This window comes from Miniopterus natalensis, chromosome 22, assembly GCF_054644295.1.
Source record: "Miniopterus natalensis isolate mMinNat1 chromosome 22, mMinNat1.hap1, whole genome shotgun sequence".
Taxonomy (NCBI): Eukaryota; Metazoa; Chordata; class Mammalia; order Chiroptera; family Miniopteridae; genus Miniopterus; species Miniopterus natalensis.
In genome coordinates, this window is record NC_142102.1 from 3,127,770 (window position 1) to 3,142,377 (window position 14,608).

Below are 14,608 nucleotides of genomic sequence, written 5' to 3' on the forward strand. Positions count from 1 at the left end.
GATGCCTCCTTAGGAGGCAAAGGAAAGAAAGAAGAGATTGGTGAGAAATAAAGTGATAGAAATGGTTATAGAAAGTGGAAATCCAATCTGAGAATCTCTGGAGATTTAAAGTTAGAATAGGGGCATTGATCAAAGATTTATAATGAATGAAGACTTTCCGGAACATTTAAAAAAAAAAATCTCCGTGTACAGGATAAAAGGCTTACTGTGTTCTGGTCAAAATTAATATACATAGCCCCACAGTTATTTATTCTGGCAAAATTTGTGAATTACAAGAGTAATGAGAAAAGTTATACGAGAACTCCAGCAGACAAAACAGGTTACTTAAAAGAAGTGAAAATCTGGCAGGTCTCAGAGTTGTCTGTGATACTACGTCCCTGAAGACCGAGGAGCCAGACCTCGGTGTTGGGATGAGGAATGGTTGCCCTCGAAGATCTGACACCGAGACAGATCGTTGTTCAAATGCGAAGGCATCTGAAAGGTGTTCTTAGATATGGAAGAGCTGAGACACTATGCACCCAACCCGTTCCTCTTCTAGGAAGAACGTCTCTAAGACAGAACTACAGTTGCTTCCGAGCTGATGCAGAAATGATGAGGTTAGATTTGGGGAAGTCATGAGATAGAGCTGATGGTTGAAGCTGGTTTCATGTAGAGTTAAGCTCCATTGATGCAAATATAGTTCATGGAACGTAGTAATTGAGAAATTCAGAGAAGGTCAAAGACCTAAATGTTAGAGCTAAAACTATCACACGCTTAGACGAAAACACGGGTGTAAATCTTTGTGACCTTGGATTAGGCAGTGCTTTCTTAGATATGATAAGAAACCAAAAATATGTGGGTCAATTGGACTGCATCAGAATTCAAAACTTGGATGCTTTTAGTTTTGTGCAAAAGCAATGAAATAGAAACGTTTGCGTTCCCAGTCCGCAGAATGGCCTGCCCTCCTTGCAAAGGCCGAGAAATTTCTGAGCCGTCTGGAGTTTCTTGTGCTTCCTTGTCAGAGATGAAAGACCATCTGACTAAAGAAACAATACCCAGGGTCCCAAGGGCGGGGGAGGATTCCAGGTGTGGGAGACAAGCCGATTTCTCTTCAGGCGTTCGTTTGTCCTGTCTTGCTCTGGTTGAAACACAGGCAAGTTAATTAATTTCTTCCCCTGAGCTGTGTGTTTGGGGAATGTCCTCCCCCCCCCCCCCCCATCAGTTCAGAGGGTAAAACTGTCAAGCTCCGGTAGGCTAGACGAATCATCCAGCAACAGACTTCCCTGGAGAGTGGGGCCAAAAGTGATAATTCAAGCTTTTGTATTTGTTTTTTGCAATTTGCCAAACACATCTCGATGCGCCTCTGAGGTCGTGGCCCTGTCCAGGTATTGCCACACCGCCCTGACCGTGTGGTTGCACACATTCCAGCGCATTGCCCCGTCCACACTGCCCGAGGCGGGGAGAGGATGGGCGACTGTTGATCTGTCCACTTGGTTAATGTCCGTGACTTCCAGATGGTCACCTGCGTTGTGGAAGTGCCTAGCAGTCACGGTCAGTGACCGTCGGCCGAGTGAACATCTTTCCACCTCACCCACAGGCAGCAGGGCCTGGCTGCTTGGTACCCAGGAGGCTCTGAGTGTGAGTGGAAAACTCAGGTGGGGCCAGCCCAGCTCTGCTGCTCCTGCTCCTGCTCCTGCGGTGGCCCAGGGTGGGCTATGGTCATACCTCCTGCTAGTGCAGGCACTGATTTTGGACTCCAAGGTTGATCATTTCTTCATCTGGGATCTTAACTAGAGAAAAAAACACCGCCACAACACTCTTACTTTTCACCTCCCTTTGTAAGGAATTTACATGCGAAAGATGCCTTTTAGAAAAATGACTTGGCCTTGGGGGAAGTTATTTAAAGAATTCATCCTTGGAGAGCAAAACTCATTTCTTTTTTCCCCTTTCAAAAAAAAGAAAATAGAAGGCCGTTATTTTTCAAGGATGCTGATTTCTGCAGCTGCCGGAAAGTTCACCTGGCCGGGAGCTCTTCATACACGTGAAGCCCTTGTTTCCAGTTGAAAGGGCTGTTTTTCTTTGAAGGGACCCTTTGGTTTGGCTAAAGAGAAAAGCATCTGGGAGGGCCCCGAGAGTTTTATCGGAGAGCGTGGTGTTTGTAAATCTGTGTGTGTGCGCGGACTTTAACACGTCACCTGGAAACCTGTTGCTGGCCCACAGCTGGTTCATGTCTTTTCCTCCAGTCCTTCCCCCATGTTGACTCCGAATCTGTACGGCCCTGTCCCCAGGCCCTTGGATGCGGCAGCAATAGGTTGTTGAGAAATCTGTGTGCATTTTTGGCTCTGGAGTGACTGGCTTCAGAAGCTGACCTGTGCATATGGAGGCCGGGTTTACTGCATGGAAATTGTGACCGATGGCCTCTGTATCGGCTACTGCTAAACACAGAAGTAAATAGCTATCAATTAAAGAGCCACCTTTCTGTTCACATTTGGCTCCTGAGAGCGCATGCTGTTCATGGCAGCCTCTGGCGTTGGCCGAGGGGTTTCCACCAGCATCTCGGTCAGTCCTCACATGGCAGCCAGAGTCCAGATGTTCTGACCTGGGCTCTGATGAGTAACAACAGCTGTTTATCAAAGCGCGATCTCACAGGGAATCAGTTTATCTAGAGTCTGAACTGCGGATCACTCACGGTCACTGATGACCCTTCCGTGGCAAGGAAAGGATGCACTTGCGTCGTGGCCTGGGTGTGTGTGTGTCCTGCAATTTTTTTCTGACTATGTTTGGTTGTTTTTTTAAGTAATGCTTTTGTGCCCATGAACATTTATGACTCTTCATTCATGACTCTTCGAATAGTTCCTGGATTGTCCACCTCCAGGGGGATGAATGTCTTGTCCGTGTTTCCACATCTATTGCCTTGTTACCAGTTATCAGCAGTGGGTGTGGCCCTTTTAAAGTCTCCCTGATTCTGTGTCACTGACCTGAGGCACTTTCTGATCCCTTCCCGGGGGGCCCAGGCTTCCTCTCCCTCCACTGACTTTGTGCTGCTCTCTGGAGGGGGCACTTTCTCTTTGTGATCCTCAGTCCCATCCGCCTGCGCAGCTGTGGCGGTGGACGGCTGTGAGCGCCCCGAGCGCCCTCGCTCAGCCTCCCCTCTGACGGTGGAGGCCCCTCCACGGCCAGCGGAGACTGACCACTCTCACGGGGAGGCTCGGGGAGGCCTGTTCCCTGCATGGTTTTCGAAATCACGATGCCGGGACTGCACTCATGTCTTCCTCGTTTTCTAGAAAAGAAGAAGCCGAGGAAGGTCAGGCCGTCTCAGGACTGGCGGGAGCGGAGGAACGCCATCCGGCTCACCAACGAGCACACGGTGGAGACCCTGGTGGTGGCCGACGCGGACATGGTGCAGTACCACGGGGCCGAGGCCGCCCAGAGGTTCATCCTCACCGTCATGAACATGGTGAGTCCCAGCAGGTCCTGAGCTGGGTGGGCTCTGCTTTCTCTCGGCTGAGAGCTCCGGACGGGGTGCCATGTCCTCATTTCAGTTCAGGAAGAAGCTGGGGGGGGGGGGGCGGTGGTGGAATGGAGGCACACACAGCCTGGGATCCTTAGGCAGTGAGGACGGTGGGGGGCTGGCAGGTGTCCCCATGGCAAAGGGCCTGCCCACTGACCCGCCAGCTGCACTCTTTGACTGCCTTGCTCTGCTCAGTGAGTGGGCCCTGCCCACCACTCCTTTCCAGAGCCTTCCAAGACCCTTGCTGTGTACGGGACCCCCTCCCGTGGGGTTCAGGGTACAGTGAGCCCGGTCCCTGCTCTAAGGGGTCCAGTCTAGTAGGAATCAAGATCAAGCTTTATTGCAAAACAGAGCTTGCCATGAGCAGTGAGGCCTGGCAGGAAGTGGGGAACCTCCTGTAAGTGGCGTCATGGACCTGCTTGTATGTATGGACCACATTTTGTTTGTTTGTTCGCCGCTTCCACCTTTTGGCTGTTGTGAGTGATGCTGCCGTGAACATGGGTGTGCAGATGTTTGTCTGCACCTCTGCCTCCCTTTTCTTTTAGGCATGTGTTCCGAAGTGGAAGTGCTTTTGTTGACTTTTAATGGCTGTGGCCCTAGATTCTGAGAAGTATTTCTGTCTTTCCTTTGCATAAACCCAGGTTCTCCTGGCGGCTGGGTAATGACGGGGTACAGCTCTCCAGTCCGCCCAGAGGAAACCTGGGAGGCAGGCTGGGGGACCTAGCTCCGCTCCAGACGCTTCCATCTGTGGATAATTTCATCTCATTTATTTTTTTTTTTTAATTGTCCAGGGCACGAGTGGAAGGATTAAACCTTCATTACAACAAGCAAAGTAGTAATAAGGCAAAGCTCCTATTTGGATATTTCTTTTACAATTTATTATCTGGGCAGGGGCAGGGAAGGGGTGGGACATGGGAACATTGCCCTCCTAACCCTCCACTGTCTCTCTAAGACCCGGGTCCGAGTGGTTGCGATGCTTGGCTTGAATTCAACACCCTCCACTCGTCTTCAACTGCTTGTGCTAAGATGTTGGAGGCTCCAGGCCCAGGGCCAAGAACATTAAACTGAGGTTGAGATGTTGCCTGACGAACCCTACCTAGTAAGGGCAGTGCCACTGTGGCCCAGGGCAGGTGGCATGTGTGTGCTGACACAGCCCTTCCGTCATCTCTCCCGGGGCTTCTCGGCCAGTCTGATAGGCCCGAAAGCGAATGAAAGCAGAGGCCCTGACCTGCTCACAGACTCACAGACTCACCCCTGGGAGCTGCTTCTGCTGCTCGCACTATGGGTCACTGTTCAGCCAGGTTAAGTCAGGTTGAAAGCAAAAGGATGGGGAAAGATATTCCCTGGAAAACAGTGACCATAAGAGAGCAGGAGCGGCTCTACTACTGCCTAACAAAATAGGCCCTAATCAAGAAACGTTTACACGAGACAAAGAAGGACATCGCCTATTAATCAAAGATTCGGTACAGCAAAAGATATAAGTATTTATGCACCTGATAACAGACCATCAAAATATGTGAAGCCCAAACTAATAGAACTGAAGGGAGAAACATATAGAGCCTTCCACTGCCAACTCTCAATAGCAGATGGGACAGCTAGAGAGAAGACGGGGCAAGGAAATAGAGGACTTGAACAGCACAGTAAACCAACCAGACCTAACAGACATACAGGACACTCTTCCCAGTGACAAAAAAGTATTCCTTATTTTCATTTTCAAGTACACATGGTACAGGGTATATATATATCATGTTCAGCCATAAATTAAGTCTCAACAGATTTAAAAGATATCGTGCAAAGTATGATTTCTCTGACCACAGTGGGATGAAGTCAGGATCAATGACAGAAGGACAACTGGAACATTCACAGATACGTGGAAATTAAACCACACAGCCTTAAACAACCCATGGGTCAAAGGAAAAGTCACAGGGAAAATGGGAAAACTCACAGTGATGAGTAAAAATGAAAACATACAGAAACCTACAGGACACAGCAAAAGCAGAGCTCGGAAGGAAATGCACAGCTGTAAATGCTCACGAAAAACAGATTTCAAATCAGGAATCTAACTTGACAGCTTAAGGAACTAGAAGAACACACTGAACTCAAAGCTAGCAGAAGGAAGGAAATTATAATAAAGTTTCTACAGAGATAAATAAAATGAGGAATATTCTTTGCAGAAATAGAGAAATCCATCCTAAAATTTTCATGGAATCTCAAGGGATCTGAGCAGCCGAGAAAAATCTTGAAAAAACACACAACCGGAGGACTCACACTTTCTGATTTCAAAATTTACTACCAAGCTGTAGTAACCAAAACAGTGTGGCACCGGCATAAAGACAGGCATATAGAGCAGTGGAACAGGTCAGAGATCCCAGGAATAAACCCTGACGCGTAGGGTCAAAGGATTTTCAACGAGGGTGCCAAGACCACTCCATGGGGAAGTGACAGCCTTTTCAACAAGTGGTGCTGGAAAAAATAGCCACATGCAAAAGAATGAAGTTGGACCTGTGCCTAACACCATATACAAAAATTAACTCAAAATAGATCAAAGACCTGCACATAAGAGCTAAAGCTCTAAAACGCCTAGAAGAAAAATTAGGGGGAGAGCTCCATGATACCGGATTTGGCGATAATTTCTTGGATGAGACACCAAAGGCCCAGGCAACAAAAGCAGAAAGAGACAAATTGGATTTTAAATTTAAAACCTTTGGAGCGTAAAAGGCCACAACCAGCGGAGTAAAAGGGAAGAGAAAATACTTGCTAATCGCATACCTGATAACATCCAGAATATATAGGGATCCCCTAACGCTCAACAACAATAACAAATGAACCTGATTTAGAAATGGACGTGAATAGACATGTTTCCAAAAAAGATACGCAAGGGGCAATTAGCCCATGAAAAGGTGTTTAACGTTACTAATCATTTGAGGAAATGCAAGTCAAAACCACAATGAGATACCACTTACACTCATTAGGATACTAGTATTTTTAAAAAAACAACACACACCCTAAAGTACCAAGTGTTGGCAAAGCTGTGCCAATTTTATAAATTGGCTCCAAAGATCCCAGTGACTGAGGCATTCGGGGACACACCAGCCATTAAGGAGCCAGCCCACAGGAGTCCCTCTGGCACTTGGGAAACCTAGAAAGAGGCTGTGTCCGGTAGGTGATGGGGAGGGTGGGGCTTGGGTGAGAGGTGCCCTGCCAACCCCGCAGGCAGGCGTGCCAGGGCATGGGGAATGGGCTTCCCTGCACGTGCATTGGGCAGCTGTTGCAGGGGTGAAGCAGGAGAGTTGTGTCCACTGATTTGTGTTTTAAAAGATCTCTCTGCCTGGCTCGTATCCAGTCCTGCGCCGAGCTCCGTGTCCCCAGCCAACCACTCACCTGCCCAGGTACACGCAGGAGAAGCCTCCGCCAGCCAGCTGGGGTCTCTCAGAGGGCAGCAAGCCGCCTGGGGGGGGGGGTGCTGTGGCCCCGGCTTTCGATGATTTTCCAAATGTTCCGTAGCGTCTTTTTTCCACACATAACTTGATTTTCCTTTGGTTGGGGGTGGCGGCGACACAGGAGCAGGAATGTTTTAAAGAACAAATTGTAGACGGGGACCAGCGGTGCTGACACCAGCAACCCTGGGTCTGGGCAGCCCAGCTGGAAAATGGGGCCACTTGACAGAGCTTTGGTTGTTTTTAGCTTCCTTAACAACCACCGGGCGGAGTGAAACCCTGAGACGTTCCAGGCCAGTTCTGTTTGGAGGGAAAATGACATCAATTTTACTGAATTACCATGAGAAACAGACAAGCAGCCTCTCTTTGGTGACCAGAGAAAACAGCTCCGTGTGCGAGCACGCGCCGGTTCTCACCCCCAGCAGCCGCTACGGGAAGCCGCCAGGCGCTTGTTAAACGCAGCTGGCCGGGCCCACCCCAGGGTCTCTGATCTGGTGGGCCTGGCGTGGGCTCCAGAATGTGCCTTTCCAACTACCCCGGCGATGCCGGGGCTGCTGCTCCAGGGACCCCCTCAGAGGCGCTGTGCTGGAGAACACATCCCCGCCTGTGTGGGGTCTGAATGGCACCCTGTGTGATTCCAGAGTGTCATTTACAGTCCCCATCTGTCCCTGGGGGGCCCTGAGTCACGCAGGTATGGGGTGCTCTTGTGAAAACCCCTCTTGGCATGTGAACAGCTTCTCCCCAGGTGTCCCTGCCACCTGCTCCTTTCCTGGTCCCTGTCTGCCCCTCCCTGGCCATGTCCCCAAGTCGCCCAGCCAGGAGAGCTGCAGTGTGCTGCTGGCAGTGGGTCTGCCCAGCTCGGCCCCCAGGCTGCCAAGGAAATGTGACAACTGCAGCCAGGGCTCTGAACACTTGCCAGGGTGCAGCCAGAGCTGGACGCCCGAGACCGAATTTCCAGACGATTGGCCACGCTGTTCCCTGCCCGACCAGGTGTCTCCCTAAACGTCAGATGGCCGCTGCCTCTAAGACTTCTCCTGAGCATGAATTTCCATGGGAAAAAAAGAGTCGGGAGACTGGGTTACATGTCTCCAAGGCCTGCTGCCTGCGTGCTGTGGCTGTTGTCCGATTTTCGTCTGGCTGACCTGCTGCGTGCTGGGCTGCCAGGGAGGTCCTGTGCGTCTGCCCTGTGCCCTGCTGAGCTTTGTGGGAACGTGGGGCAGTGCACGCCAGGTGACAAGGCACTTTAGCTGTGGTTGGGCTCCCACACCGGCTCTCCTGGACATGCCACATTAAGGGGAGATGCCTTCCTGCAGGCTTTAATCAAAAAAAAAATTGGTAAAATACATATAAAATTTACCATCTTAGTCATTTTTAAGTGTAGAGTTCAGTATTGCTAAGTGTATTTATATTGTCCTGCAACCCACCTTTAGAATTTTGTCATCTTGCAAAACAGACTCTGCGCATTAAACAGCAGGTCCCCGTCTCTCCTCTCTCCCAGCCCCTGGAGCACGAAGCTCTTTCTCCCCCTTCATTGAACATTTTGTGTGTGTGTGCATTTGCTCCAGGGAAGCTACTGACCTATTTGGGGGGGTGTAGGGAGTACGCAGAACCGTTACCCGCCCGGCGTGCAAAACACGGGCGATTCCGACACGGGGGCGGGGGGTTCCTGCAGTTTGCTCTCCCTGGAATGGGCACCGCCCTGGGATACCCCTCTCCTTGGCTTGTCCGATTGCCACTGAGAATCGCTCCCCCGCGTTCTTCCCTTAAACCACAACATTCTTTAATGTCTTCGGCCGATGTTGACATTGCAGAGGGCACCAAAACGCTGTGCAACTCCAGTTTCCTCCCTCCTAGCTTCAAGTTTTCCCTCTTCCTAATTCCCATGTTTCGAATTGAGGTTTTCCAGTCCGGGCCCAATCCTGATGCTGAATATTTCTGGAAAATTTTGAATTACAGCCATTGGGTGGTTCTCCAATGATGAAAAGAGGGGGAAAGTTATATGTGTTTTTTTCTGTTCTTCACCCAGATTTGGGGACAGGTGATTAAGATGTGACTTCAGGATTGGCCCAGTGTAAGAAATGACTGCTGTTTTGTTATTGAGGAAAGGAAATTGGGGCGAGGGGTGCAGAACAACTGAATGTGTTCTCCTTTTCCTTGCGGGAAAGTATTAAATTACACAGAGCTTGTTTTCGCTTTCATACTGGTTCAAAGGGTAAAATTCAAGCAGCGACACAGCTAAATCCTTCGTCATGCAGATGCTCCAACACCGTGCGCCCGTGCTGGACGCCGTGTCCACCTTCTCGTGGCCTGAACGGCCTGTGGCCACGCTGTCCGCTGCGGCCTTTGTTTCACGTGGCCGTCACGTACCCACGAGCACAGCTGACCGGAGGCGCTTCCAGTGCCCCTGCAGGAACGTTGTCCCTGGGGCGCCTACCAGAAACCAAAACTAAAATCAAGTAGAATATTCAAAACCAAGTGAGATAAGTTAGAGGAAAGCAAATAGTGTATCTGACTTCTATGTGGGATCTAAAAAGCTAAACTCATCGATACAGAAGGCAGAATGGCAGTGTCCAGAGGTGTGGGGGGCGGGGGCGGGAGAAACGGGTGAAGGGGCTCAAAAGGCACAGACTTCCGGTCACGAAATAAATAAGGCCTGGGACGCAACGTACAGCACGGTGACAATAGTTAACAGTGCTGTAACGTGTATTTGGAAGTTGCTTACAGAGTAGGTCTTAAAGGCCCCCATCACGGGAAGAAGAATTACAAGTATGTGAGGTGATGGGTGACGACTAGACTTACTGTGGTAAACATTTCACAATAAACTCATACGTCAGATGTACACTTAGAACTAATGCAGTGTTGTAAGTCCATTGTATCTCACAAAACTGAAAGAAAAAAACAGGACTTAATGAAACAAATAAATGCACTTTCTTAAAAAATATATACACAGGGCGTCCCCCAAAATTGTATACACACTTCGAATAATTATTCGTTCCAGTGGGTTAAACCCGAAAAGGAACGTCAGTTGAGCTGTCAGCTGTTAAGTGTGTATCCTTTCTTTTGGGAAATGCTGTATTTTTGGGGTTCTCAATCCTGTTCCCGCTTTACCTTACACCACCAGCTTCATCAGCTCCCCCATGGTCGCCCTGACCTCCCCGCCCCCACTTTCTCCACGTTAAGGAAAAGGAATTCAGGGGGGTCATGATGACCTGGGGATCCTCAAATCCAATGGGCTTTCTTTCTAACCATGTCAATTCTCTGAGGGTTTCTCTCCCTCTTCCCCTTGAAACACTTTCCTTTGACTTCTTGATACCGAATTTCTTCAATATTGAAGTTCTACCGACAGACAATGCAGCACAGTTGCCGTAACTTTGTCTCAGTGATAAACTTTGGTTAGAATGAGCACCTCAGGGGCTGCAGGGGGCTGGACAAGCCGGGCTTCGAGGTGGAGCGATCGTCGGCTGGCTGTGGGCCGTGAGCAGGTGGCTTCATCTCCGTGAGCCAAGGCGGCGGAAATACCAACCTTGATGGATTGTGTTGAGGGTTAGAGACGACACAGGCTGGGACATGGCAGATGGCCGTAGGCAGTGACCCCCTCCCTCCCCTTCACAAAGGTCCCCTTCAGCCTCCTGCGTGAAAGCCCAGGATCATCTAACATCAATCTCTTTTTTTTCCAAAATAACCTGTTCTATACATTGTTTTTAACCAGCTGATTTCCAGCTTAGCTTTGTGTGTATGTGTATGTGTGCACATGTATGTGAGTGCCTCCAGAGTTTTCTATCCTATTTCATTTATGAGAGTTTTTTGGTCTCAGAAAGCCTTTTTAATACTATCTAGATTTTATTTTTCACACATATATTTTTTTTGTTCAAATAAGACTGTAACTATGAACCCTGAAATTTTAAATTTCATATAATTAGCCTTTCTTTAGATTTTTTTTTTTTTGTACTAGAAGAGCACAAGCTGTTTTTTAAACACTAATTTTTAATTAATATAATTTTTAATGAGTAGAACTTATTTTATGATTTACTCATAAATGAATTTATATTTTATTCATTTATATTTTAGATTTATAGAAAAATTGAGCCCGGCCGGGCGTGGCTCAGCCATTGAGCGTCGACCTAGGATCCAGGCGATTGGGGTTCGATTCCCGGCCAGGGCACATGCCCGGGTTGCGGGCTCGATCAATGACTCTCTCATCATTGATGTTTCTATCTCTCTCTCTCCCTCTTGTTTCCTCTCTCTGAAATCAATAAAGATATATTTAAAAAAAAAGAAAAATTGAACACATAAGGGGTTCCCATACAGTTTCGCCTATTATTAACAATTTACGTTAGTGTGTTTGTTGTAGCTAATGAATCAATACTGATACATTATTAACTAAAGTCTGTAGTTTTTTCAGATTCCCTTAGTTTTTACCCAATATCTCTTCTCTGTTACAGGATCCCATTTAGGATACCATTGTATTTTTTTTAAAAATTATGTTTACATCTGTATTTCTTTTTTTTCTCTTGATAGGTATACAATATGTTTCAGCACCAGAGCCTTGGAATTAAAGTGAACATTCAAGTCACCAAGCTCGTCCTGCTGCGACAACGTCCCGTAAGTCCCCATTGCGCCCTGCGCCAGAAATTGTAACTGATCTTGAAGCCTTCTAGTCACTGTTGGCTCCTAAGGAGCCCAGGGGGTTGTCGGTCTTATCCACCCTCCCAGGCTTTGCAGGTGGCAACCATGTGCCCTGGGCCAGAGAACAGGGATGTCCAGTGAGAGGAGGGCAGGTTCCGTTACCGGAAGCTTGGGGTGCACGCAACCTGCTCAGAATTTTGAGGGAACCCTGAGCAGTGGGCCTGTGCGCCTCCCTTCTTCATCCAGCGCGTCTCAGACGTAGAAGCTGGATGATGGCAAGGTCTCTGGAACCACTGTCGCCCTTCTGGAGCTCTCCCTGAGCTTCGGCACAAATTTGGGATTCTCTGTAGCATCGTTCTCTGGTCTTTTGATTGAGTGCCTTCCCGCGGGACACTCCTGCAGAGTCACCCAATGAAGGTGACCATGAAGGCCTGATGCTTGGTGGGTACGTGATGTTCAGTTCGTCAAAAATAAGAACGCTTTTCTTTAATATCGCCTTCATTTGAACTTACAGGTAGAGCCCTCTGTCTCCCGACCAGCGTTAGGTTTGCATTTGGGGAACCGCATCCTGAATGATGACCCAGTGGGCAGCTGGCTCCACCTCCACACTGTAGTCTGAGCACCGCCTCTGGCCCCCCTGGGCCTTTGCTTCTCTAAATGGCCCCTGATTTCTTTCAGGCCAAGCTGTCCATTGGGCACCACGGAGAGCGGTCCCTGGAGAGCTTCTGTCACTGGCAGAATGAGGAATATGGGGGCGCACGGTACCTCGGCAACAACCAGGTTCCAGGAGGGAAGGACGACACGCCCCCTGTGGATGCCGCTGTGTTTGTGACCAGGTAAAGCTGGATTCGAGCTTCCCCCCAAAGTGTGCGAGGAGAAAGCCATTTCCCGTTGGAGAGGAAAGAGGGCCATTTGCTAGGAATTCAGGCTTGGAAATCAGACCATTGGCCACCTGTGTGAGCCTCAGTTTCCTCATCAGTGCAATGGGGATGAATGATAGTATCTTCCTCCGAGGCATGAGGCTTAAATGAGCCTGGGAAGTACTTTTCACAGCGCCTGATCCGCACAGTAAGCGTTAGCCGGTATTGTTGCTATTATTACTAATAGAAAAGTCCTGAAACCTAAGAGCATTGAAACTTCCAAAAAAATCCATCATAATAGCTAAAATGTGGATGCCACCCAAGTGTCCATCAATGGATGAGCGGATAAACAAAATGCGGTCATATACACAGTGGAATGTTACTCAGCATTAAAAATGTAGGGCATTCTGACACGTGCTACAACAGGGATAAACCTTGAAGACATAGTACTGAGTGAAATAAGCCAGTCACAAAAAGACAAATCGTGTGCGATTGCCTGGAGTATTCACATCCATAGGCAGGAAGTGGAATGGCGGTGGCCAGGAGCTGGGGGCGGGAGGGAGTGGGGGTCTCTTGTGGGCAGAGCTTCAGTTTTGCAGGATGAAAAGCGTTGGCATCGGGTGCACAGCAAGTCAATGTGCTGGACACAATTGAACTGTGTCCTTAAAACTGGTTCAGATGGAAAATTTCTAACTAAGCACATGGCCGGGGGTGCTGATTGCATGCGGGTGGTTCTGAGTGCGGGTGCCGGGGAGGGGAATGACTGGCGGTCAGCAAAGCAAGGTTTCTTCAGCTGCAGGCAGGGCCCTGGCCAAGGCCTCCTGGGTCGCTCTGTGACCCGCAGCCAGCCAGGGAGCCAGGGTTTTCTTTCTCCATTTGGTGCTTACACCTCATGAGCTACCTGAGCAATGCTGCTTCCTCCTGCTTCTGCGGAGCTGCCGGACTGGCCGGATCGGTGCCCATCCCATCCTCTGCATCCTCGCAGATGTTAAATTAAAGACCTCCCACCAGCACCGGGGAGGCAGTGTTGGAGTGGGGGCTGGAAGCCAACTTGGCCGAGAAGCATTGTTTAATAATTAGAGGTTGAGAGCTGCAATTCCCTGGGTTGGGATAATAATGGGCTGATGTTTTCACACGGAAATTGGGTGTGAGGCAGCTGCTGCTCCAGGGAAGCTGTTCTTTCCTCCTGGAGTGCTCCAAGTCAAGGGCCACACAGGGGCCCATGTCCCAGGGTCCAGGACTGACACTGGCTGAGGCGAAGGTTTCTCCCCTTTTGTGTTTTCCCCACCTCATGGGCTGTGGCTGAGCCCTAGAGAGTGTTCTCCTGGACGCCCACCAAGCCTGCAGATGGCCAGCCGCGGGGATGTGAACATGACATCATGTCCAGCAGGAGCTGCTGAGCCAGAAGCAGCAGGAACTGGGTTTTCAGCAACTGCAGTCGTCGCTAGGCTAGGAAGCACCTCTGCGTGGATAGAGTCTGGGGGCCACAGGGAACTGCACAGAGGACCAGGACCTGGGACCTCGCCCAGCTCTACCTTTGACCCTGGGTCTCCCTCAGGAAGCAGGAAGGTGGGACTTTCCCCCCACAACCAGTTCTGTGTTCTTGGGAGACACCAGAAGCAACACGCAGGGCCGACCCGGAGCATGAGCGCTGGGGATGCCTCCAGCCCAGCTGTTTGTCCACCTTCCCCGCCACGTAACTCCTTCCAGCTCCCCGGGAATGGTCTTCCTTTCAACCTTCTGACCCAGGAGCCTCCTGCAGGCTTTGCTCACAGGGAGAGCTCAGTGCATACCTGTGGTCTAAGTCATACGTTTTACCAGGTTTCTGAACATTAAGGAGAGTCAAGGCCACCTCACCATGAGCTCACAGGGCACGTTGAAAATGGTCCAGAAATGTTTGTCAGCAGTTCAGTGAAGGAGCCAGTATTGATTAAGCCCCAACTGTGTGCTAGGCAATAGGCTGTGTGCCCAGGACCAGCTACAAAACCTGTGGGGTTCAGTGCAGAATGAAAACACGGGAAACCAAGTGCAAAAATGGTTAAGAATTTCAACATGGCGACAGCAGAGCATGAAGCTTGGCTAGGGGCCAGGGCTCCTGAGGGTCCTGTGTGACTGCATGGGTCACACACCCATAAAGTTGGCCTGTCACTTAGATCTGGAGAGTCTTCTTTCTCCTGGGGAGGAAATGAGGGCAC

The 14,608-nt window shown here is 49.6% G+C and overlaps 1 protein-coding gene across 3 annotated transcripts in view; it reads left to right on the forward strand.

Moving 5' to 3' along the window:
• Positions 1-14,608, forward strand: part of ADAMTS17 (ADAM metallopeptidase with thrombospondin type 1 motif 17) — a 155,286-nt gene that overhangs the window by 23,590 nt on the left and 117,088 nt on the right. For all 3 annotated transcript variants that reach the window (XM_087829135.1, XM_087829134.1, XM_087829136.1), the window contains exons 4-6: positions 3,264-3,436; positions 11,446-11,529; positions 12,232-12,389. In XM_087829135.1, coding sequence (XP_087685261.1) covers positions 3,264-3,436; positions 11,446-11,529; positions 12,232-12,389 — 415 coding nt within the window. The remainder of the gene's footprint in view (positions 1-3,263; positions 3,437-11,445; positions 11,530-12,231; positions 12,390-14,608) is intronic.